The 24,853-nt window shown below is 43.8% G+C and overlaps 1 protein-coding gene across 7 annotated transcripts in view; it reads right to left on the minus strand.

Annotated features, from left to right (window-relative positions):
* The window catches only part of LAMA2 (laminin subunit alpha 2), a 3,858,378-nt gene that overhangs the window by 457,302 nt on the left and 3,376,223 nt on the right, over positions 1 to 24,853 (minus strand). For all 7 annotated transcript variants that reach the window (XM_086927001.1, XM_086926997.1, XM_086927002.1 and 4 more), the window contains 2 exons: positions 15,545 to 15,688; positions 5,035 to 5,168 (listed from right to left, as the gene is read on the minus strand). In XM_086927001.1, the coding sequence (XP_086783127.1) occupies positions 5,035 to 5,168; positions 15,545 to 15,688 (278 nt within the window). The remainder of the gene's footprint in view (positions 1 to 5,034; positions 5,169 to 15,544; positions 15,689 to 24,853) is intronic.

The following is a 24,853-nucleotide window of genomic DNA, read 5'->3' on the forward strand; positions in this document are numbered from 1 at the left end:
CTTATGCCTACAAAAGGGACTGACACTCCCTGTCCTCTGATTCTTCGGCCACCTTCGTTGCCCCTGCACAGAACCAGTAGGGCCTACATGCAGACCCTGTGGACAGGGTTCCCATCCTGGATCATTCATACCCGAAACCCTTATTAAGGGAGCAACATTAAATGGAGGAAGGAAGAGCCCAAACCAGACATTAGTTAATCTTCATCTCCAACCAGAATCAACGCCATACATTGTGATATTGGGGAATGTGCTAACCCTTTCTCCAGGTATCAAGGAAGACATTTGTCAACTTAAGAACAAAGTTATGCACTGGTTGTCCCATATTACCACCTTGGGTTAAAGGGTGGAAAAATATATAAACATGGTGCGTGGGGGAATTGGGTAGGGGGTCCAGAAAGTCCCATGTTGGTGACTGTGTTATTATTCATTTTAACACACTGTATGTTGCAGAAAGGATCCTGGCCTCCTTCTTTTCTCATATCGATACGTCCAATGGCCAGCAGTCATCTATCAAGGCCCTTCCCATCTGCTTTTTTATAAACTTGATCCCCTGGGCCAGAATACCATGTTCCCCAATAGAGAGGTTGTATTCAGAAGGCAGATGCAGTTCACCTCTCCATCGAGGCACGTAAATGTGACAGGGTCCAGTAATAATTTGCCTCTTGTTCATCAGGACATACTCGGAGGGCAGATGATTGCCCCGTCGCCATTGGTATTTTCAAATAGCTTCGCACCTTTGGGCACCTTGGATGCCTGTGATTGACTGAGTGAGGCAGTTTTGCGGGAATATAGGTCACCAAATTGCCAACAGGATATCTCTTGTCAAGGTTGTAGCAATAGTGGTGTGGTGGGCTGTAACCTTATCTCATGGAATATCGCTGGCCTGGCCAACAAGTCTCTTGCTCCTTCATGGCTCCTTTTTATAAAAAAGCTCAACTTGATTTGCTTACAGGAATCTTGTGCAACCAAAAATGATTTTCATTTGGTGGGTTACAAGTCCTATTTTGTCCCGGCTGTCCCTTCAAGCTCAGGATGATAAAAGAGTGGCCTTTTAATCTATGTTTCCCTAGCATTAGACTGTAGCGTATCAGTGTTGCCTATAGACAAACCTGCTTACAATCTTTGATATTACGCAAAGGGTCAAGTAAAGTGGGACTCCTGAACTTTTACAATTCAATGTCTTGTCCCTCAGAAGTTTGTTCTGTATCATTGTTGGGCTCCATTTTAAAAGAATAGCTTAAGGTAGTCTGTGGTAATTTTATGATGGTCTTGGATTTTAACATTCAGCTTTGTGGGGATCCAATGAAAACCAACCTTATTGACTAAGGTTGCTTACGGGTGAAGGGTATTCACTTTGAACATACTGCACAAGGTGACTCCCTAAATGATTTATTACATGAATTTGATTTATCTTCATCCTTATATACACTGGACCAGCGTAGCAAGGTTTCCCATCCAACCTTGTATCATCGCCCCTACTTGATTTGATCTCAGGGTTTTCCATTGAGGCAAGCTTTCACAGTGACTGCAATCTGTTATGTCTGCGTATTAGTTGTCCTTTTTTGATGTCCAACCCAAGGGGTAGGCAAAGGTGGAGTTCTGAAAGCAATGGATGGAGGAGGAAGGTATAAAATGGGCTCAGTTAACGCTGGAGTCATTTTATGACTCTTTATCTGTCAGCTGTGAATTTGAGCTAGCCCTGTGTACTGCCCCATTAACAACCCAGGGGGAAACTATAGAAGCCTTTACTGTCATTTCCTCTACAATATCAAATCTCCTTAGCACCTCTGTGCGGCAATTAACCACCTTGGTACCCAGATGGTTTAATTCTGATTGCTCCCTACTGCCAGAAACTTGAAAGAAGCGCTAGGTTAGAGCCCAAGGATAGGATCCTAGTTAAAACCATCAGAAGGGAGTATAAAGCCATACGATCCAGATGTAAGGCAGCGTTGAAGGAAATATGGATGGACCTAATCGAGGCAAGTACCTTGAAGAGTAAGGCCAAGTTCTGGGGCATTATTAACAGCCCTTTTTTAAACAAGTGCGCAGGAAATGTGATGGAGGCCCATATAATAGAGGAGGAATGGGTGCACCATTTTACAGATATGTTTCAATGGTCTCCAGGTAGGAATAGATTACCAGAAACAGCGGAGGTTAAATCACACCTGGTCGTCATTGGGCTGTCCAACAACAAAGCACCAGGTCCTGACAGTATTCACCCAGGTTTATATAAATCCGTTGTGAACCTCCGGGCACCTGTCTGATGTTGGCTATTAACGTTGCAGTCAGAGCAGCCCCTCCTGTCTCCTGGGCCACCTCCACCATTGTCCCAGTCTCTAAAAAGGGTAACAGGGTTTAGTGCCCACAGTTATAGACCCGTATTTTTGTTGGACTCGGTGGTTAAGGTGGTTGGCCGTGTTCTTTTAGACAGGCTAACCAGATTGTAAGACAAAAACAACATCTTAACCGACATCCAGTACGATCTTGATGCTGGACGATCAACTATGGCCCAATGTCTCAACCTATATCTGATCCTCAACAAGTATACGGTCACCCGCACTATCTATTAGGTCTTCATGAATCTGTCTTCCGCGTTTGACTGCGTGAACAGGTTTAAGCTTTGGCAGACAATGCTGTCTATGGGGGTGGATGCTGATAGTGGTCATTTGCTTGACCCTCTCCATAACGACACCAAGGCTGAGGATCGTTATTCACAAGATCTTAGGGTATCTCGTCAGTTCCCCATAAAAAGAGAAGTATGCCAAGGGTCCAGCTTAGCTCCTTTTTTGTTTAATTAATTTGTATATTAACAAACTAGAGCAGGTTTTATTGGAGACTAAGGTAGACTACACTGAGGTGGGACGGTGCGGCCTGCCGGTTTTATTATACACGGATGACGCAGTTCTTATGGCCCGGACTGCTAGAGGATTACAATTGTGGCTTAATTCTTTTACATCTTTCATGGAAGATCTGGACTTGTCTTTAAACGATTCCAAATCCTACGTGATGCAGGTGGAACCTGGCACAAAAAAAGAATTACCAATTTAGGGTTGGTGCCTCCTCTGTTCCCCACACTGAGGTTTTTTCTAACCTGGGGGTCCTGATAGACGACAAAATGAAATGGAGGCCTTTAATATGGAGTAAGAGAGGTGAGTTAATGCACGCTAATACTGCTATTAACAACTTTGCCTCGAATCTTGGCAGGAGACCGATTGCGGCACTCCTGCAGATTTATCAGGCAAAATGCGTTGCCAAAGTCTCCTATGGCAGTGAAATTTGGGGTTACATTACCACGAGGGAACTACAAGTGGTTGAAAACAACTTTTTGAAATGCCTTTTATGTGTGCCCCAGGGTACTTCAAGCTTCATGGTTCATGAAGAGATAGGGGTTCCCTATCTCTCTGACCTGTTGGCCCTTCAACCCCTTACTGTGGGTGAAGCAATGGTTGCACCAGGGTCCAAACCTAAGCAAATCAATTTTAAAGGATTGCATGGACCTGGGTTATGCTCATTGTATCCTGTGGCTTGACTACATTAAGAAATGCCTCGGGAGGCTGGGAAGAGAACAACTTTTCTCCAACCTGGAACTTGTGCACAAGAAAGACCTGAGTTGGGTAAAGGAGTCCTTCCTTAATCTGAGTACCGCTGAAAGGGAAGGGTGTGAGCTGAGGAAACCTAGGGTTCATAGGTTTGTGATTTTCAAATCTGTACAATCCACTGAGTCATATCTCTTTCGTCATTTAGTGCTCATGAACGTTTTTTACTAACTAGGTTCTGATTTGATCTCTTCCACTTCCTATTGGCACAGCCACATCATTGTGGTAGAGGTCAGAGTTTAAAGTCCTGTGCTTCATTTTTGTAATAATGTTTTGTAGTTTTTAGAAGATTTCCTAAAGAAACTTTATCACCCCAATTTTGAAATAATTGGATTTTAGGCAGGTGCGACCAACTTTTATATTTTTATAATTGTTATCTGGTAACACTTTTTTCCATGTTCTTTATTTTTTTTAAATCAGCTGTGAGGCTTGGAGCCTGCTGTGACTAATTTTATTACGGCTGTCAGTGACTATCACGTGCTTTAGCATGATTGACTAGGGACCATTTTGCATAGATAGGTTTCATGTGCCTCCCTTTTTTAGTCAAACATTATGGAAAATGTACTGTATAATGTATTTTTTTCCTTTTAGGCTATTTTCCTGTATAATGTACTGTTTTAGTCTACTTTTATGGTTTAGTGCAAAAACCGAATACAGTGATTTTCATTGATTGATTGACTAACAAAGGCATACACCATTCACTGCATATCACAAACTACGAGCAGGCGCAAAATGATCCATACCTGAAGACAACCACAAAGTATTGCTCATTACCTGTCATAGTAATGAGATTTATATTAAAAAGGTCATGTCCTATATGGAATAGGCAGGTCACAAATAGTCTCCATTTTTGGAAGCAAACTTTAAAATTCTGAGAGTTGCATTACGTCGTCAGTTTTCATAGTATTGTACATTTATTTTAGAATTGGTTAAAGGCACGAAATACCCACTTTTCTTTTCTACTTTGCAAACTTTCTAGTCATAATCATTTTGGTTGGGTGTTACTCAAGAAATGTTAATCTGTATAACCTCATCATTTTCTCCCTGCATTCCTGACAAATATACAGCCTCTCTTTTCATAAATCAAATGGTAACACCACTGCCAGTTCTTTTGAGTTTCTCCCTTAGATTAACATCATCTATTCAATTACAATGTCTTTGAGGGCGAATCATACCTGCAAAGAATCAAATGTTCAAGGACTGACCTGGATGCAGGTTAGATTGTTAAAATTATTTGTACAAGACACTTCCACTATAACTGGGCCCAAAGAAGTTTAACACACTAGGTTACTTCATACGTCTCGAAACAAAGTATGTGATCTTTCTACTACCTGACAGAGAGGATGGAGAAACAAAGATGCGGACAGATGGCTGGCCCAGAACTCATAACTATGTGGTGAAAAGAAAATCTGCAACAGAAAACAGAAAGAACTCTTACCGAGAAGCTTCAACTCTGTACCAAATCTGGTCATCAATTGTAAGGTCAGGATACTCAACACGTCCAACACCTGATCCCACGTCCCACAGGAAGTTAACTTTGCCCTTGCGCATCTCTACAGCCAAAAAGTCGGTCTAGAGTTAAAATATAAGACAGGGTCACACAAATTAGAGAGATAAAATGTGAATAAAGTGCACGCTTGCAGATTCTTCTGGTTCTTTAGCAAAAACCGATTGCAAAAAATAACACAGATCCATTTACTGTTCAAGAGTAATGAAAATCTGTAACTCAAAAGAGCCACAATTAAATACCATGCCCTTCAGATATGTGGATTATAATATGCTGTGACATGTGAGAAGAACAGGTTACTTACCTTCAGTAATGCTCTTCCTAGTCAAAACACTAACTAGCCATAGGGTTCTCACCTTTTGAATATTCCCCATGTGTAAGACTGGATCCGCAAACTTTTCAGCAGTACCTTTGCGCACCCCAGTGGACACTGATGCCGTCCGCTCCAGAAATGACATGCGGGGACAATAAAGGTGCCACTACCGCGGGCTGAGATCAGTGGCTTTCTAGCCCCCATACGCAGAACCCCAAAAGCAAATTGGTAGATAGTGTGCAGAGTCCTAGACTTAGGATCTTATTAATGGATAGAGTCCAGGGGGAGGGGAGGGGTGGTGAGGAATCTGCAGCTAGACAGAGTCTTGACCAGAAAGAGTGTTACCAATGGTAAGTAACTCGATCTTCTGATAGTGATTTCTAGCTGCAGATTATTCACCTTTTGAATATTTACCAAAGCAGTACCTTTTTGGAGGTGGTTTTGTGAATTAACTCAAACCAGAAAGTCCTTAAGGGCTGAGTTTGCAAAAACCTGACTGTCGGGGCAATAGTGTTATGTGAATGTTTGGAGGGACGCTCACGTAGCTCACTGGCAAATGTCTAGGACAGGGACTCCACGTACCAATGCAGTGGTAGCAGTTTTGGCCGTAGCAGACAGAGCACGCTGCCCTTCTGGAGTCTACTATTTGGCCAGTGCATAGCAGATCTTAATGCAGAGCATGATCGAGTGGGAGATAGTTCACTTCTGCACAGTCTTTCCTCTTTTTTGCTCCAGCGCACTCCACAAAGAGCTTTGCATCCACCTGGTGGTCTTTGGTACCATCTATGTTGAAGTTTGGAGCACTCTTGATGTCCAAAAGATTGCGTTTCCCCTCCTCCTAAGAAGGGTGAGGCGGATCATAGAACACCGGCAGGGTGATGGTTTGACCGATGTTGAACTACATCGCAGCTTTCCGCAGGAAGGATTCCTAAGTCTGCAGAACAAGTTTGTCTAGGAAGTAGGAAGTGTCTGAGGATTGACACAAAAAGTCTGAAGCTCTCTCACACACCCTGCTGAGGTAATGGCGATGAGGAACACAGTCTTAATAGTAAGGAGCTGTAAAGGACAACTGTGAAGCGGCCAGAATAGAGTGCATAACAGATAAGTCAGGACCAGATATAGGCCCCATTGGGGCATGACAAAGGAAGAAAGGAGAAACATGTGTTGAAAACCTTTCAAAAATGGCATCAGAGCCAGTGACTTAAACAAGGGCTGGTATGGCAACCCTAAGAACATCAAAAGAGCTGAAAGATAACCCTTAATTGTGCTTAAAACAGAACCATGCTAGGCAAGAGACAGAACAAATAACAGAAGGTCAGATAACTTGGCCTGGAGGTGGTAATCCATCCTGGCATCTGCAGCACCAAGCTTACAGCAGAGTACAAAGTTCCCCAGGGAGCGTGTAACAGTGTGGAGCAAGGAGTTGGTATTGTAAATACCGTGGCTGCAGCACCAAGCCTCAAATGTGCCCAAACAGCAGGCATACAGTAAACACAAGGAGATGATGGATGCAGCACTGAAACTTTTCAGATACTCACCCCCAGTCACAGATCTGGGTTGAATCCAACATTGTTCTTTAGCTCATTTCCCCACCCCAGTTCAGACACATCTATATGCAAATCAGTCTTGACCCTGTGCCTCATGGGAACAGTCCAGCCCGAACTGCCAAGCCATATCTTCCCTGGACCGGAAACAAGCATCCTGGGACCGGTTTCAGGATAACACCCCTCATCAGCCAGGTTAGCTTGAATCCAGTGGCAAATTGAGCAAGGACCCACATCTGGGCATACCTTGCCAACTTAGAGAGAACAAAGCAAACACAAGGAGATGATGGACGGAGTGATAAAACTTTCCAGACACTCACCCCGAGTCACAGATCTGGGTTGAATCCATCATCGTTCTTTAGCTCACTTTGCCACCCCAGTTCAGACACAAGCATATACAGTTTTCACTGAGGGATGCCTTGGCTGCAAAGATAATATCAACTAGATTTGGAGGAAGGTAAATGGTGTTCAGCTGTCACCGCTCAATCTCCACACATGAAGGTAGAGATTCCAAAGACCCAGGTGCAGAACCCTGCCCTGTTGCTGCGTTAACCGGTCCTCCCAGAGGGGCATCCTGGTTGAATGACATATGCAGGAGTTCTAGATACCATACTCTCCGTGCCCAATCCAGAACCACAAGGATGACTTAGGCCCAATCGGTCCTGATCTTCTTGAGAACTCCTGGTCGGAGTGGTCAGTGGAAAGGTATACAGAAGTCCTGAGTTCTACTTGAAGCGGAACATGTCTCCAAGTGAGAGACACCTTGAGAGCTCTAAGGCATAGAAGAGCTTGTAATGCCTCTTTTGTGCAGTGGTAAACAGATCAGACAAGATTCTTGCCATTCACAGACAAGACCTTCTGCCACCCTCAGGTAAAACTGCCACTCATGATTCAGTAGGCACCAACATCTGAGCTCATCCACCCTGGTGTTCAATGATTCTGCTAGTTGGTTCACCACCAGGAACTTTCTTATGGTCCAGCAATTTCCACAGGTGCAAGGCCTCCTGGCAGAGGGTCTTTGACTAAAACCCCCCTGTTTGTTACGGTACCACATGGCAGTACTGTTGTCCATGAGTACCAGCCCCAGCCTTCCCTTGATGTATGGAAGGAAAGTTTTCAAAGGCACACGGATCCCCCACACCTCTAGAAGGTTGATGTGGATCCAGGACTCTGCTGGAGATCAGAGGCCTCTGATCTCCACCTCTCCCAGATGGTTGCTCCAACCCAGAAGTGATGCATCAGTCAGCACAGTCCGTTCCAAGTGGGGAAGGAAGAGGGGTCTCCTGCTAACCCAATCACGGTCTAGTTTCCACCACTGCAGATCTTTTGCAGTCTCCTCAGAGATCTAGATGTAGTCAGAAATGTCTTCTTGATGTTGAACTCACCGGGGCTTCAGATACCACTGTAGAATCTGCATGTGCCACCTGCCAAGCTCGACTATCAGAATGCAGTAGTCCATCAGTCTCAGCTACCTCAGAGTCATCTTCAGTGAAATCCAGGACTGAGACTGAAAGATCTGGATCATAGCCTGAAATTCCTGGATCCTATTCCCTGGGGGAAAGGCGGGAAACAGAATCTTGTCCAAATTCGTTTTGATTAAGGGGAGCATCTGAGAAGGAGTCAGTTGTGACTTCAGGAAGTTGACAGCAAACCCCAAAGATGAGCAGAGGTTCATCGTAGTCTGGAGGTGGTTGATGACTGCCTAGGGGGAACATGCTTTCAACAGTGAGTCATCGAGTGTTACATTTAATGATAAATTGAGTTGGAAGCCCCAAGTTGAAATGCTAGTGCTAAAGCATGCCCCGCTGGTGGGTGCCCTGGTTAAGGAGCATAGGTTGTCTCTAACTAAACCTATAGCCCCTATTGTTAAGATATATATACAACCAAAATCTGCCCAGACATATTATATGGTGCAGAAATCTGGGGTTTTTGTAATTTATCTCCACTTTCTTTAGCCCAAAGTAAGTTCATGAGATTGTTAATGGGTTTGCCGCAATCGTCCCCCCTAATACCACTGTTTCTCGACCTTGGGTGTTACGCACTTGAAGATATAGCTCGCTACAGACCACTGGCATTTTGGAGGCGTCTTTAAATCACCGCGGAACTTTCCCTGTATGCTAAGGCCCTACTGGAAGTGAGGAGGCTGAGTCGATCACATAAGATCCCATGGTTGAATGCAATTAGGTCCTTGCTGACTGATATGGGGATGAGGAATCTATGGGAACACCCAGAGGCTGCGGAATTTCCCTCGAAAAGGTCCTATAGAGCAGCATACTGGGAGTTGGTCAAAATTAAGAAAGTCTCCTCCCATATCAGCCAGTCACTGTCAAGGGACTCCCTTGAGATAAAGGTTGAATCTTACTTGGAAGGTTACTGGGATCTCATTACGAAGCCTCAGAACCGTAAACTGTATCACCAGTTCAGGATAGGCACATTACCCCTACGATGGTTTACAAGCAAGTCGAATCCTGTTAGTAGTGATAAGTGTTCATTTTGCCATGATCGTAGTGAAAATATCGATAATTTTTCATTTGTATGACCTGCATACCATCAGCCGAGGAGTATCTGGCTGAAACCAGTATGTTTGCCTATGAACACAAGATCAGCAATGGTTGCAAGGAGAATATTGAAAACTGATACTTCCGACCTTGTTGTAATTGGTGTAACAAAGTTTTTGAGCTGGGCGTGGGCCTTACGTTATAAAATGGGGGGGGGGGGCAAAATAGTTGTGTAATGATCAAAGATGGTCCTTTTATACAGGGGACGGAGTTGGTATAGTAATACTTTGTTTGTTTTAGAGGATTATTCAACCTTTGTAAATAATTGTTGAAAGATTAAGTCTTTTGCTGTGTTATATATTTAATTATTTTAAAGATACTTTTTAATTTGTATATATATATACATTTATTTATTAATCATTGTTGATGTGGTATAGTATTATGTTTTAGATCTTGAGTACGATTGTGCATTTTAAAGTGGATGAAATCTGTGTTAATTTTTGGGATATTTGTCTTTTATGATGAAAAATCGCAATAAAGACTTAATGAACTGAACTGAACTGAGTCATCAAGTTGGTGAAAGACTGGCACCCATGACCTCTAACCGTGTGCTTCCACCACTGCCATCACTTATGTGAACATCAGAGGGGTGTTGGTGAGACCAAAGTAGAGCACAGCTAACTGAAAATGCTCCTGTACCCCCATGAACTACAGGTAGTGCCGAAGAGTCGAGAGGATGGGTATATCAAAAAAGGCGTCCTGCAGGTTCAACAACACCACCCAGTCCCTTGAGTCGAGGCCAAACCAGGGTGAGTATTTTGAATTTCTCTTTCTTGAAGAAGGCATTGAGAGGACGTAAGTCTAGAATAGGCCGAAGACCACCGTCTTTCTTGGGCACCAGAAAGTAGTGAAAATAAAAAACACATTCTACTGTTGACACTTGATGTGGAGGGGAAGAAAGAAATGGTAAGGAGTATCCCATGCGTTTGATCTATAGAACCCACATGTCCAATGTGATTGCTGTCAGCGCGGTAAGAATTCTGCCTCCCACCGGGTGGCTATGTCCTTGCAGTGGCACACTAAAGAGGTTTGGCAAGTGGGGCTTCAGGGGCAGCCATTAGGCTGAGCAACATGCTGTCCTTGACTGCGGAGTGGGGGGCCTCTCGGCTGATACAGTGAAACTGTTGGGTGCCCTGTGGGGGCTGGACAGGATGCCGGTCCTCAATGACTCAGCCATAGTCATGAAAGGAGCAATGGAACTGTCATGGTTAGCGAGGCTCAGGGAAAGCCTCAGAGAGTGAGCTGTGGCCCTGCTCTCATTAAAAAGCTTGAGAGACAAAATTAGCTTTGTCCTCAACAGGTGAGTCCCATCAAAAGGCATGTTCATCAGGGAGGACTGGACATCGCCAGAGAACGCAGTCGATTGCAGCCATAGCATGGCGGTGAATGGCGATGCTTGTGTGTATGGCCCAGTCACATGTAATCTGTACTGTCCAAGCCACGATGAACTGTGAACTTGGCTGCATCACAACCATCTTAAATTGCCTGAGAGAGCACAGGGTGAAAGTCTTTGCGCACACCAGGAAGGAGTTGTGCCAAGAAACAGATGGCATTAAGAGAGGAGACGACCAAGCTGGTAGAAGAAGAGACACATTTGCTTAATATTTCTACTCATTTAGATTCCCTATCAGGAGCAGTGGTGGTAAATATGTTGGGATTAGAGCAGCTGGTGGAATCCTGCACCACTGGGGTTTCTGGTGAGGGGTGCTGCAAAGAAAATCCTGGTGTCCTGAACCGGTGTGTTGGAGCATGGCTTGACCCAAGCCCAGGAAGGAGGGTCTCCAAAGATGTCTGCCCTGGTCGAAGGAACTCAATCAAAAAGCCAGCAGAATCCCGCCTCTATTTCTTGTGTTTCTTATCCCTACCTAAGGACTTGCGGCGCAAAGAAAATGGGCCTATAGAGCAGCTTTGTCGCCTCTAGGAACAGGACCGCGATTGGACCTTGAATGTGGAGCATGACCTGGAAAGGTCCAGGTGAGGACTCTTTTTTTACTTGGTGACATACCGTTTTGTCTCTTGTTCCTAGAAGGGTGAGGGGGCAGGGGGGACAGTTGGCCCCCACCGGCATGAGTTTTGGCGGCACGTCCCCCACTCCACGCTCTTACATTCGTTTGATACCCCGCGACAAAGGCAGGGACTGCCACGGCCGGCAAAGTGTGGTGCTACACCCCTGTGCCATTAAAATCAAGGAAAAATCTAACATTTCTACCTTGTGCTGAGAGAAAACTACCAGCATATGAAAGACATTAATTTGTTGTTTTTCAGAAGTAATATCTTCATTGGCTTTGTTTTCTGAAAAGCGAGAGAAAAGACTACGACCAGGACACAATAACACATTGGCTCGACTGGCATTCCATATTTGCTGGAGCTGCTCCCTCTGAGCAATTGGAAGTACTTTTTTGTGAGAATTACCCACCCACACAGCACAGAACTCTAAATTTTGTAGCTCGGTTAGAGGAAGTAGAGCTCCATTGTCACCGTTGTTTGATGGCCTAGCCACCAACTTTATATCAATGTCTAAATTCTGCACTAGGTACATTGTTGTACTGCAGCGGGGTTAATGGACACAACGACTTAAGCTGAATATGGAATGGATGATAAATTATTCCTCCTCATTTGACCACCGTCTTTGTTTTGCAGGGTTCAGCAAAGCACATTGCAAGTGAGATCATGTGGGGCAATTGTGTACACAATGGGACTACCAGAGACATGGTCCGGCATAGACTGGTACACACCAACAAGATGGCACTCTCCTATCTTAATGAGAAATGTATAGCACAAAGTGGAGTTGGTAGCACTAAAAATCTCAGATCCATACAGGTCGCATCAGATGTGATTTTATAAACAAGAATATCTCATTGATATGATCAACCCTGCATTCGTTGTATGGGTATACTTTCTATAATCTCATGAAGAAGAATATATTATTTGTAAAAACAGCAGTTTATCTCCTGTAAGAAATGTCAGTGGCCTTCATATAGTTTATTTTAATCTCATAATAAATTATGCTTTCAGAGAAATTTGATGAATGTGATGTTTTTTAATGCCGCCATTTGTGCTTTTTTAGGATGTCTGTGGGCATCCTTCCTTTAGTGACAATCCACCACTGCTAAGAAAATATGTACACATATAAAACAAATGCATGAATTACATGTTCATAAAGCAGTTAGAGCTTAAAATATGTGTGTGTGCTTTCTGATTTACCATCTACTTCTCTCCTCCTTATTAACATGGCACTGACAAAAATTACATGTTTTGAGTGGTCAGTGCTTAGCATATTGTGTGTCAGGACCAGACGATGCGTATTCAGCATATACACTGATACTGACTTTTTTGTCGTTGACTTTTTTGTCGTTTTTGGTCACAAGGCCCGCCTTCAGCCTTTGGCCCACTTTCTTCGCACAAGTCTGCATGCTGTCAGTCCACAGGCCTATCAGAGGGTCGGACACAGCAGAAGAGAGCCTCTGTCGCAGGTGAAGCTTCAATGCCCCAACTGGAGGACAGGAAGCATTAGGACCGACCTCACTGGCAGAAAGGTCACACCCTGCAGCTATGCGATAGATTGGCACTTGTGCCCCTGCTGCACAGGCTCTGTGAGTGGGCAGCGGCCTGCCTTGAGAAGTGCGGTAATCAAGCATGGTCAATGGGAAGTGAGGGGTTGATCGTGCTGTAATGAAAAATGGTGCACATTTCACACCAGCATAGGGATAGTACAATATAAAGGGAAAGTGTGTGGACACCAGTTTGGTGGTTCTTTGCCCATTGGAGCTCTGCAGGTGCTGATCTGTTTTTTTTCTTCATACCATATTTTATTGAATTTCATGCCATAGCAATGACCAACCTGGCCACACATATATACGGATACACATGGCATACATATATCGGAATAATGTCACAATTTCATAATATAAAAACAGAACAGTTCAACATACTGTCTGTGATGAAAATTGTCTGAGTCTGTTAGATTCAACTGTCTGTTTTTCGCTGGTCTGTTTTTGATACTTTACTTGTTGTGGCATTACAGACCCTGGCCTGGGGAGAAAGCCTTACATGCTGGGTAGTTTGCAAAAGACATGGGTAATGTACAGGGATCACATTCTGCGACAATGTGACGGCAGCATTAGAGATGGCCCTTTATAACCTTGGCCATTGTGGATAGAGACCTGGGGTGGTGCTTTAGGAATTGTGAATAGAGGACTGTCTCGTGGCCTATGCATACCCCAGGATTGGAAACAACTGAGTAGATGTGGTGCTTTACATATTGAGGCAATACTAGCTTGATTACTCTAGATACTTCTATGTCTGGAAAATATCCTGGTGTTTTGTCACCAATGTGATAGATAACTTTCGTTTAATTGTTGCACTCTTGCTAGCACGATAAGCTTTTGGACACATTCAGCTGATCCTGCACTTGCCTTACACACACTGCACGGAGAGGTGCATTCATTCAGAGAAGATGAATGATAGAGGCGGTGGTTTATGGTACGCCTGGGCATAGACTTGATGGGGGATGCCTAGAGTGCCGCTCTGCACATTGCGCACAGGAGCATCTTCAAGTGTCTTGGAGTATCTAGTGTTTGTTTACAGGGGTGAATGAAAGGGTGGAGCTCTGGGATATTGGGTGGAATGTAAAGCACACATTTACCTTTAGACTCTGGTTACAATATGAAAGGGGGAAGGGTAAGGCATTTACTGACCAGTGAGGTATTTACTGCACAGGCAGATACAGAGACTCTTCGATGAGGTATTGACAAATGTGGTGGATACATCCTAGGCCGAGGTTTCCTCTGGAAAGTGACCTATATGCAGAATCAATGGTTTTCACATGCAATTCCACATGTATTAGAATTTACCAGAGATTTTAATCTGGGAAATTTCGGAATGCTTGACCTATAGAAACTTGTCAGGGAGTAGTAATGGAAGGTGAAGTAATCACTGTACTACTCATACTACCGATCCCTGTGGAAACTCATATTTCCACAAGGATTGAAATTTACCCCATCTCCTTGTCAGGATCACCCTATTGACAACAAGAAGGACTATAGCCTTCTACTGCTAAGTAGTCCTTCCTTAATCCACGTTGGACTGGACCAAAAGGATTTAACACAACTGGGGGGGGGGGTGGGTTGGCTATTTTCTCGCTAAGGTTAATGGCCAGTCGGCCTCAGGGTAGAACATATAGGGACTGCTGTGCTCTACGAGTCTGTGCTACCTTCAATGCAAACATCAAGTCCGGCTCAGTGTTTATGATCTGTCCCCATGTTTCTTATGTTATTCTTAAATATACCCTGTGCCCGCTCAATCTCCAAATGTAGGAATGTAAATTAAGTGGAGAGAAACTCACCATTCAGTGCACCTTTTGATACAGAGCTACAACTACTGAAATACACATTTGCAAGACCAATAGTTCTAGCTTTAATGTACCCATGAGGAGACAGGCTATGTACATCTCTTGCATGCACAAATGCTAGTCCTGACAGTAAGGCCTGCCTAGCTGGCTTTTCTAGTGCAGAGAAAAAAAGTAACACACATGACTGCCTTCTCTACAAAAAGCATATAGAAGATAAAAAAACAGAATGTGACTAACATTGCAATTAATCAGTGTACTTTTCAAACGATAGATAGTCCCTCATGCATTCCACTGGATGTACTTCCTGGAAGGTGGAATAATACACCAAATAGCAAACCGCATGAGGGGAAAGAGTTCAACTCCTCTGACTGCAGTCACAGTCACCTCTATGTACATTTTACAGAAGTGGTACCAATGCTTCTGCTTGATAGCTGTGCTGTCGAGCAATAACTACACACGAAAGGTAAGAGCCTCACTACAAACTTGGCAAGTGCGAATATACGTGTGGGCATCGATATTGTGTAGCAGAGTTAGCAAATATGGCAGAGTAAATGACACATCTCAGGCAATAAAGTTATTCATTTTAAAACCTACCAAAGCCCAAAGTTAATTTATTCCACTTATAGAATAGATTCTCCCACAATGCCAAAAGCCTTTTGGCAAGAAGTCAACTTACATATTTGGCACTTCCAAGGTAGAAAAGCAGGTTGTCAGGGACAGCTGTCTTCACGTTCAGGAGGATCGTGTTGTAAGCGCCTTTCTTGATGTCGGGCCTGTAAGTGCGGATGCAGTCTCCCCCAGACGACACAGACACTTTGATCTTCAAGAGCAGAAACACAGAGAAGTTCAGAATTAGCTTGGCTTAGCACAAAACAAGCTAAAGAGATTCAACCTCAGTTCACGACACACCACCCGCACACCCGTCCCCGCAAAACAAATCACCCGCATCCGTCTCTTCTAATGTACTGAAGATATGAGATTGGTGGCGGCCACTTGTGTATGGAGACAGCGACTGCACTTGCTTCATGGGTGTTGATCAAATGCCTGCCTTTTACTGCAGTTACAAAGGTGGCTCAGACTTTAAAGATTCCTTCCAGCTTTTATGTCTTATAAATTTATTTCCAATAAGCAGACGGTGCTTGGAAACGGCACCCAGCAGAGCTTGTTCACAGATGGCGTTTCATGCTCTTTCCCCTACTTTGATGAATGGCTGCACAGGGCCCACCTTCTGTCTCTAAACTATAAGACATTCTGGATTTAACCTTAAAGATCCTTGGGAGTGGAAGCCTCTTTTTTTCTATGTCTTTTCGCATCCTCGTCGACCAATGATATGTCCCCTATCTACAATTCAGAACTTCACAGCCTCGTGAAACCTTCATAGAGATTTGTTTATAAAACACCTTCGAAGTTGTGCATGGAATATACAGCTGCTACGAGTTTACGTTCAATGAAAGTTATAATATGGCCCTCTCTTACAGGCTAGAAACAATACAGCAGCAGATGGCTTCGGCTTTCTGCTATTTAGAAGTCCCTGCTAGTAATTCAGTTACAAATCTCTTTGCGTATTCCTCAAAAGGCTGAAAGGGAGAAGGGCACACTTCCTTGAAGACTTTCTTAAACTCCCAAGAACATTTATCAGCAGCTGTGTTCAGAGGGCTTGCAGCTTGCACATGAAGGGCCACATGTAGGAAGCTTTTTTGAAGTCACAATGGCCTCATTTACAGACTGGGGCCACTTGTGACAGCAAAAATGCCAAATAGTGAAAGAGTAACATGGTACTGAATCGCAATTTGCGTTTGCAATTCGGGATTTGCAAAGGGCGTGTTTAGGGAGTCTCTTCCAAATACCTATTTGCATTGGTATGTATTACTGTTTTGTGAATGAATTGCGGACGGCAAACATTAACATTTTACCGACACCTTGAAGGAGGGGGTAACCCATTCTCAAATGTTATCATGGATACACACACAGGATAGGTTAAACTCAGGTTTATTGGTATAAGGAGCAAACAAGTAAAACTAGGTGCAGCCTCCAACAAGTCCAGTCTCCATCTCTCACCTGTCCCTACTAAATTATCCAGCACACATCATACATTCGATAATACCTCATTTCACATTCTACCCATCGACAGTATACCAGCCTTCCATTGTAAAATATTTTAGGCATAACACTTCCCCTTTGAGAATGTAAACAAATATATATTTTTAAGAGCAGGCAGTGGTCCCAAAGACCATCGTCTACCCATACAAAATTAAACTTTGAAGTTTAATTTCTTGTTTTTAAACACATACACAGTTTTCTTAACCCTATAGATGCAGCACTTCTGCAATGCAGTGGATCAGGACAAGTTATGTTTGCTTACGCAGGCCATGAGACTGACGGACTGCAAATTTTAAATTTGTCTCACGTACCCATGATGTTTGTGTGGTTTGGGTATTGAGTAGTAAATGTCCTGAAAATACAGGCTTACATACCAGAGAATATTAATTAATTTATTTATTTATTTATTTTTTAGATTTTTATTGCGCAAACAATTACCCTGAGGTGTCTCGGCGCATGTGTGAGCTAGCAGGACCACAATAGTAGAGTTCACTGATCAAACAGCCATGTCTTTACGAGCCTCCGGAAGCTCATCAGGTTGGGGGCATTTTTGATATTTAGTGGAAGAAGGTTCCAGAGTTTTGGTGCAGCCACTAAAAAGCGACGGTCTCCCCAAGTTGCCGTTCTGGTGCGAGGTACAGGTAGAAGGCAATCTTTTGGGGGTGTACAGCTGGAGTGCCTCAGTCAGGAATTTGGGTCCTGTGCCATGCACTGCCTTGTAGGCAATGCAGAGGGCCTTGAACTTAATGCGGCTCTCTACTCTGAGCCAGTGAAGCTGGCGGATGGCAAGGGTAGTAGGCTGGCGGCGAGGGATGTTTGACATTAACATTAACATTTGTTAAGCCAGACCAATATAATTTGATGATATGTCCAGTGCTTTATTTGTGAAACAATACATTTCATGCCCAAACCACTGCTCAGACACCCGCAGTTGGTGGTATAAAATGTCAGCTTGTCGAATACCAACGGTGCCAGTCCTTAATCCACCTCAGGCCTCATTAATTCGCTGACAGGCACTTCCTGCCCATTATCTCACTTTTACAGGTTTCTGCATTTTCTCTTGGTGACAAATTTTCTTTTTTTCTCTTCCTCCATCTTTCCGTTTAGGGTGTTTTTCCCTCTCTTGCTCTTGAGAAATGTCAAATGAGGAGAAATAAGTGCGGGCCTCCAAAATTTAGAGCTAGTGCCCCTCCGGCAACCACCGGCTCAAATTAAGCACTGGATTAGCCCCTGCAAAATTAGACTCATTTATGTTCATTGATCTCCCTTCATTTAGGTACTCCCGATCAGCAATCCCCTGGAAATGTCCTGGACAGCGTAATACCCCTGGCTTGGAACTGGAGACTGGATCGCTTCATTACCACTATCACCTCAGCAGTGTGGGACAAGCCGAACAACATTTAAAAAATATGCCAACATCTCTACTTCTGTACTGCCAAGACATCTATGAAATTCCATATTCTGCATTGAACCCTGTAACAGTGCACTGCAGTCTCTCACCTTCACAAGGTCATTCCTTCGCCTTGAAAATTCTGTACAACTTGACCAGATCAATGTCCATCATAGCTTACTAGCATCAAATGATAGATGGCCACCTGCCCAAAACAGTGTTCAGTTCAAACTACTCATTCTGATGTAAAATCTACACACATCAAACCTACACTGTACCTCTCCACTCTGATATCCTGTCACAACCCTTCCAATGTCATACGCTACACCAATTAGGAGGGGCGGCACCTCCGCTAAGGCGGAGGTACGTCGCCCCACTGCTCTCAGTGCAGTAGAAAAGGGAAAAATAAAATGATAATAACAACGTTACTATCATTTTATTTCCCATTGCTGTGGGGCTGGGTTAGAGCAGGGCGGGCTGGTGGCTCAGGGAGGAAGAGTTGACTGTGCACACTAAGTATGCATGACTATATGGCCGGCCGTCTTGGCCCGGCCAAGCCTTCATGCACACTTTGAATTTTTCCCACCAAGCCTGGCATTACACACCCTGGTGGAGAACATGCCCATGCCCTCAGTCCCCAAATGAGTGACTGGCTATGGGGAGCCAATCATACCGCTGCATTGCAGCATTGTGAATGGCTTAAGGGAGTCTGTGTGCTTCCTGACTCTTCAGTAACAACGGAGTAGAGACGGATTAGAGAAGGAGGCAGCCACGGCGCAAGGAGGTGAGTGTTTTGTTTTTAATATTTTGTCCCCCCCCGCCTTTTTTCCCTGCCAGCTGCCACTACCAATCAGCACCTTATAAATGTACACATGCATCAGTCATTCACATCAAGTTCCAAGACCTCTGAAGTACCTGGATTCTCTATTCAGAATACTTTCCTCTACCAACCCATATCCATCTTTTCCCTCAGTGAATTCAAACCTAAATAAATACTCCTATGACTGCTTCTGCAACATACGACTAGGCAATAGTATTTTCCTCCCTCCAGTGGTTGCCTTTTACAGCCCTCTTTCACCTCAACTGCGTCTTATATTTCAAAGAGGGTTCTGTAAAAATAGTTATGTGTCTCCACTTTTTTGTGTTCTTGTACAACTATCTTGTTTCAGCAAGATTCTGTTTTTTTGGGCAACCATCCAATCAGTTACCTGTCATGAAGGGCCACCTTGATGCAGGGCAGAAGGACTACTCACCCTCAAATAAATGACAAAGCTGAAAATTATTTACAACTTTTAACATCTTGAATGTTCCATGTTCTTATGTCTTGCACAAATGATTAATATATATTTTTTTATAATTAATACATTACATTTTAAAGTTCATTTAAGGTTGTTCGACAGGCATAATATATTAATTTGTGAATATTTATATGATACAAATATGCCAGCTTTTGTCATGCTCCAAGAAAGGTATTCTGACCTCCTGTCATAAGCTCACATGAAATATTTCACCTGCAGAAAACTATGCAAGTGTTTTGCTAATAAGAAAAGTTCATTATTTGATGTGTTCGGTATGTGTGTGCATGTATGTTTTATGCGTACATTTAAGAGACAATGATTACAAAATAGATAGAGATACAGTTGGGGAGAGTGTGTGAGGCAAAGAGTCAGAGAGATGTGGAGGGCCCAAGTAACAGTGGTAAAGATAAGTAAGCATTGGCAAAGCCAACAGGACTAGAGTTGGCTGCCAGGCTTTGGGTTTGACAATTCTTGTTTTGTTCTGTCATGGTTTGGCAAACCTTTATTGTTCTGGACATAGCCGGATTCTCTCCAATCTAAAACTATACATTGCCTAATGGCAAAAATCATTTTGGCCTACAAAATCACACATTACCATAGTAGTCCCTGGCAGTGAAGGTTAGTACTTCTCTGTGTGGATGTGCTTGTTCTGAAAGGGCAGCATGCTAATAACTTGCACTCAAGTCAGCCAGTGGAGAAGTAGGCTGACCCATTGCCCTAGGATGCACACTGAGTGCATAGATAGATAGATAGATAGATAGATAGATAGATAGATAGATAGATAGATAGATAGATAGATAGATAGATAGATAGATAGATATATGTTGATAGATGGCTAGCTGCACAGACAGACAGGTATGGATAGGTAAACCAGCAAACAGATAGACAGGGAAATATGTAGACAGACAGAAAGATAGATGGATAGACAGGGCACAAATTGAAAAAAATAACATAACCTCAATTATTAATATAAAAGTTAAAAGTCAATAAAACATACAAGTGGCACGATATACAAGATCACTGGCACTGGATCAACTCTAACTCTTAAGATCTGAATGGCTTGCCTACAAGAGACACATCTTTGGAGAAAACGCCACCTTCTTTCACAATCAACTGGATCGTGAAAAGAACAGAACCAGGGAGCTCTTCAACATAATCAAACGACCACTACCTTCCAACCAGATAGAACAGTCACCATTGAACGCTGTGAAGAAATCAGTCACTACCTCACTGACAAAGTTGCAAAAATCCAACAAACTCTTAGCCATGATACCAGTCTGTCATCCCTGCCCAATTTCCTCATTGACCCCTTGGTCACCACTGAAACCCCCTCCCAGGGCTCAACGAATGACCAGCATGTCCCAACAAAACCTGAATTTAATCAGGATTGCCTTTAACTAAAAAACAATGCTAAGTGGACAGCCTCCAAACCTATGAATGAAAACTAAGTCTTCAAAATAATAGCAAACTTGAAGCCTACTGCCCACACTTCTGACCCGCTACCCTCCACCTTAGTACAGAACATCAACCATATCATCTCCCCATTCTGGACCAAAATCATTGATGCCTCTCTCTTTTTAGGTTGTGTTCCTAACTCCCTCCTAATAGGTCAAGTCACTCCCATTCTCAAGAAACCAGAAACAGACCCCAATGACTTCAACAACCTCAGACCTATCACAAACCTTCCCTTCCTAGCCAACACTCTAGTGAAATGTGACCTCATTCAACTAAACTTGGGGAATTCAACCTCCATGACACTTTCCAATCAGGATTCAGGAAAGGTTGTAGGTCAGAAACCGCTAAGCTCAATATTTCTGATGACATTCACAGAAACCTGGATGAAGGTGATGCCTGCCTCCTAATCTTTCTCGATTTATCAGTGGAATTTGATATAGTAAATCACCCAGCTTTACCTGAAACTCTCAGATGTCGCACAGGTCTCAATGGCACAGTCCTGAAATGGTTTACGTCCTATATGCAACATCGCTGTCAGCAAATACAAATTCACTGCTATCTCTCCAACCCGGCTCCTGTGATGCAAGGCTTGCCCCAATGCTCTATACTCTCCCTAGCCGTATTTAATCTGTTCGTGGAACCCTTCACAACCATTTTGAACCAAGCAGGTGTCAAATATCACCTATATTGAAATAACATACACTCTACTGCAAAACCAAATCACCTGGTGACCTTAGACAACTAAACACCACACTTATTAATACACAATCATGGCTCAAAACCAACCATCTTAAACTGAACCCCAAAAAGAAAGAACTACTTTATTTTTAAGTTTTGAAAATCTTTATTAAAGGTGAAGAAATGTCATCCGCAGCATACTGCCTACATCCCTGGTGGGCCCGGCATTGCAATGTGTCATGCCTGGAGATAATATAACCAAAGTGGGGGGGAGTACACAGCAAGCCACCTACAACCACATTGGGCCGGTGGCATTAGTTGGAGCAATGAGCATTGAGGGCAGTAGATTATTTGCAATCATGTAACAACAAACAATAACTGTTAAAAATGACATTTCCACTATTGCACTGTGATTTAATTATGCATGTCTGAAATGTTGACGCATTTTGATCCTTGGGGTGTGAGGTGGTGTCCCGTGATGGCCCATGGTCTCCAGTATGTAGTGTGTGTTTACTTAAGGTTGGGGTTCCCTTCACATCATTTCATATTTTTACTTTAGAGTATTGCGGGGGTGTTGTAGCTTCTGTGGTGGTAGTGTGTTCCAATAGATATGTTTGTTAGGGGGGCCAGATATCCTTTGGGCAGGAGGAGGGGGGTTGGAGGTCCGCATAAGTATGTAGTTGCTCTTGGCACTAGATAAGATCTTGGAGCTAGTCCTTGAATTTTGGTGCCCTCCGTTTTCCCCACCTACAGGCATCCTTCTCCTGGCAAAAAGGAGTGCAAGAGAAGTGAATCTCTGCACTTTGGCAGCAAGGGGTTCAGTGTATTCAGGTAGTGCGGTCTGGGGGTCTTCGGGAATATGTAGTCCAGTCATATGGTCTGCCCCTTTAGTATCTCTGACCAGAAGTGTTGAATGAGCGGGCAGTCCCAGGCTATGTGTTTAAAATCAGCACCCTCTCCGCCGCAGCGGTCGCATCTGTCATTATCCCGAAGTCATAGACAGTGCAATCACGCTGGTGTATAGTAGAGGCGATGCATATATTTATAGTGTATGATTCTAAATCTGCTGCTAGCGGAGACGTCCCCAGTTTGCCTACAGCAAAATGACCACTGCTCATCAGTGAGGGGGTGTCCTCCTCCCACCTGCTCCTGGCCAAAGGGGGGTCATACTCTCTGTCAGTTTGTATCGTGGGGTATAGTAGTGATATCACATGTGCGGGGGCAGTTTGTTGCAGGAGTGCATGTAGTGGGGGCATAAGGAGGGACTCTTGTGGGAAATCAGATGCAATAGCTTTCACATTCTGACACAGTCTGATATAGTAAAATCGCTCTTGGGGTGGGAGTTGTTTCACCAAAAAACTCTCCGTTTGTGCGGAATGTTTACTCCAGTGTAAAGTTGTCCCTAGGTTTGTATAGACAGCTTACGAAGGAGTCAGCGGCATCCACCTTCTTGTGTCACCAGGATATTGTGTTGCCCGGGGAGAGGCAGGAGAGGGAAGTACAGCAGTGTGCATTGTGTGAAATCAGCTAGATCTTGCCAGGTGCTAGTGGTGCATTGGACAGTAGTGGAGGCGAGTCGCAGCAGGACTGCACGGGTGCTCAGGTAGGCTGTGCAGGGGTTGGGGGCCATGTATCCATCTTCAATCGTGAGGTGGGGCCTGTAAGGGGGGGAGTCATTCAATACGCAGCAAAGAGGGCTTGTGCACAGCTAAAGTATAACTCCATGTCTGGTATTCCGAAACCGCCTGTGAAGAATGGGTGTGTGAGGGTGTCCCAGCGCAGCCTTGCTTGTTTCCCTCCCTAGATATAATAGCTTGGACAATATAACCATCTTTAGAAAGAATTACTTCTCTTCTCCCCCAGAACTAATACTTTACCTATCCTATAATGGATCAATAATCTGGACACTCTTAACTGCTCTCTCTCTATCTGACTCTGTTAAGTCTCTTGTCATCACCCTAGATAAGAACGTTTCCATGGAAGAGCACATCAGTAACTCTGCCAAAGGAGTGCTCTCCACACTCAGACATCTCAAGAAAGTAAAGCCATGTATCCGCCAAAACATAGTGCAATCTCTTGACCGCTCAAAACTCTACTACCGCAATTCCCTCCTTACAGGAACTCCTAAATGTCACCTGGCACCCCTTAAAGCTGTTCTCAAAGCGGCTGCCAGACTATTCACAGGCACTACAAAATTTGAACACATCTCTCCTACCCTCAGTAGTCTTAAAAGGCGGCTTCCTATTGACCTAAAAGCTGGGGAACTGGGTTCGAATCTCGGCAGGTACGATCAACATCCTGTGATTCTGGGCAAATAATGTATCTCCCGATGCCTTACAAAACAAATGTGTCCGTCTGTATTGCAACTGGTGATCATGTAAAGCACTCTAATACCTTTGGGGCGAGTTCCAGCAATACAAAACTTCGGAAGATGCTTTTTCAAGACTGCATCACCCACAAAGTGCTTCATACAAAGGCCCCCGAATACTTGGTGTAGCAATTCCTCCAATAAAGATGGGTGCAATCAAGTAAGTTGAGTTCCTTTATTTCAGCAACTCTCCAGAGCAGCCGAACTCCAGCCACTCTGCCTTCAAACTTCGTTCAGCATTCCCATTCCAATTTGGACTGCAATCCCTCACGTTAAGTGTTCTAAGCATGCGAGGGACTGTAGTCTACAAATCACAACATATGTCCTTATGTTATAGCAATGACATGAAATAGGTCAATCTAACAATGAAAACACAATGAAACGGTTGGCACAATAAACTATATCCAAGGTTGCATAATCACAATGCTTAGAAACCAGAATTTCAAGAGCTGGAAGAACCAAAACACTGAGAAGCTCCAACGGTCTTCTTCTCATTTCTCCCAACTTCAAGAAGAATTCATCTCAGTCTCGCTCCTTCTTAGGTAATGCTCCGAAGATCTGGAACTCGCTAGCCAAAGATCTCAGATCAGATAACTCAATATGCACGCAAACTGTTCTTCGTTTCCTTCATTGATTATTGCCTTCTAGTTGGTCACATGACTTGCTCAATCGCCTTTTGGACCCTGATGCCTTTCT

Source organism: Lissotriton vulgaris, chromosome 6, assembly GCF_964263255.1.
Source record: "Lissotriton vulgaris chromosome 6, aLisVul1.2, whole genome shotgun sequence".
NCBI classification, from domain to species: domain Eukaryota; kingdom Metazoa; phylum Chordata; class Amphibia; order Caudata; family Salamandridae; genus Lissotriton; species Lissotriton vulgaris.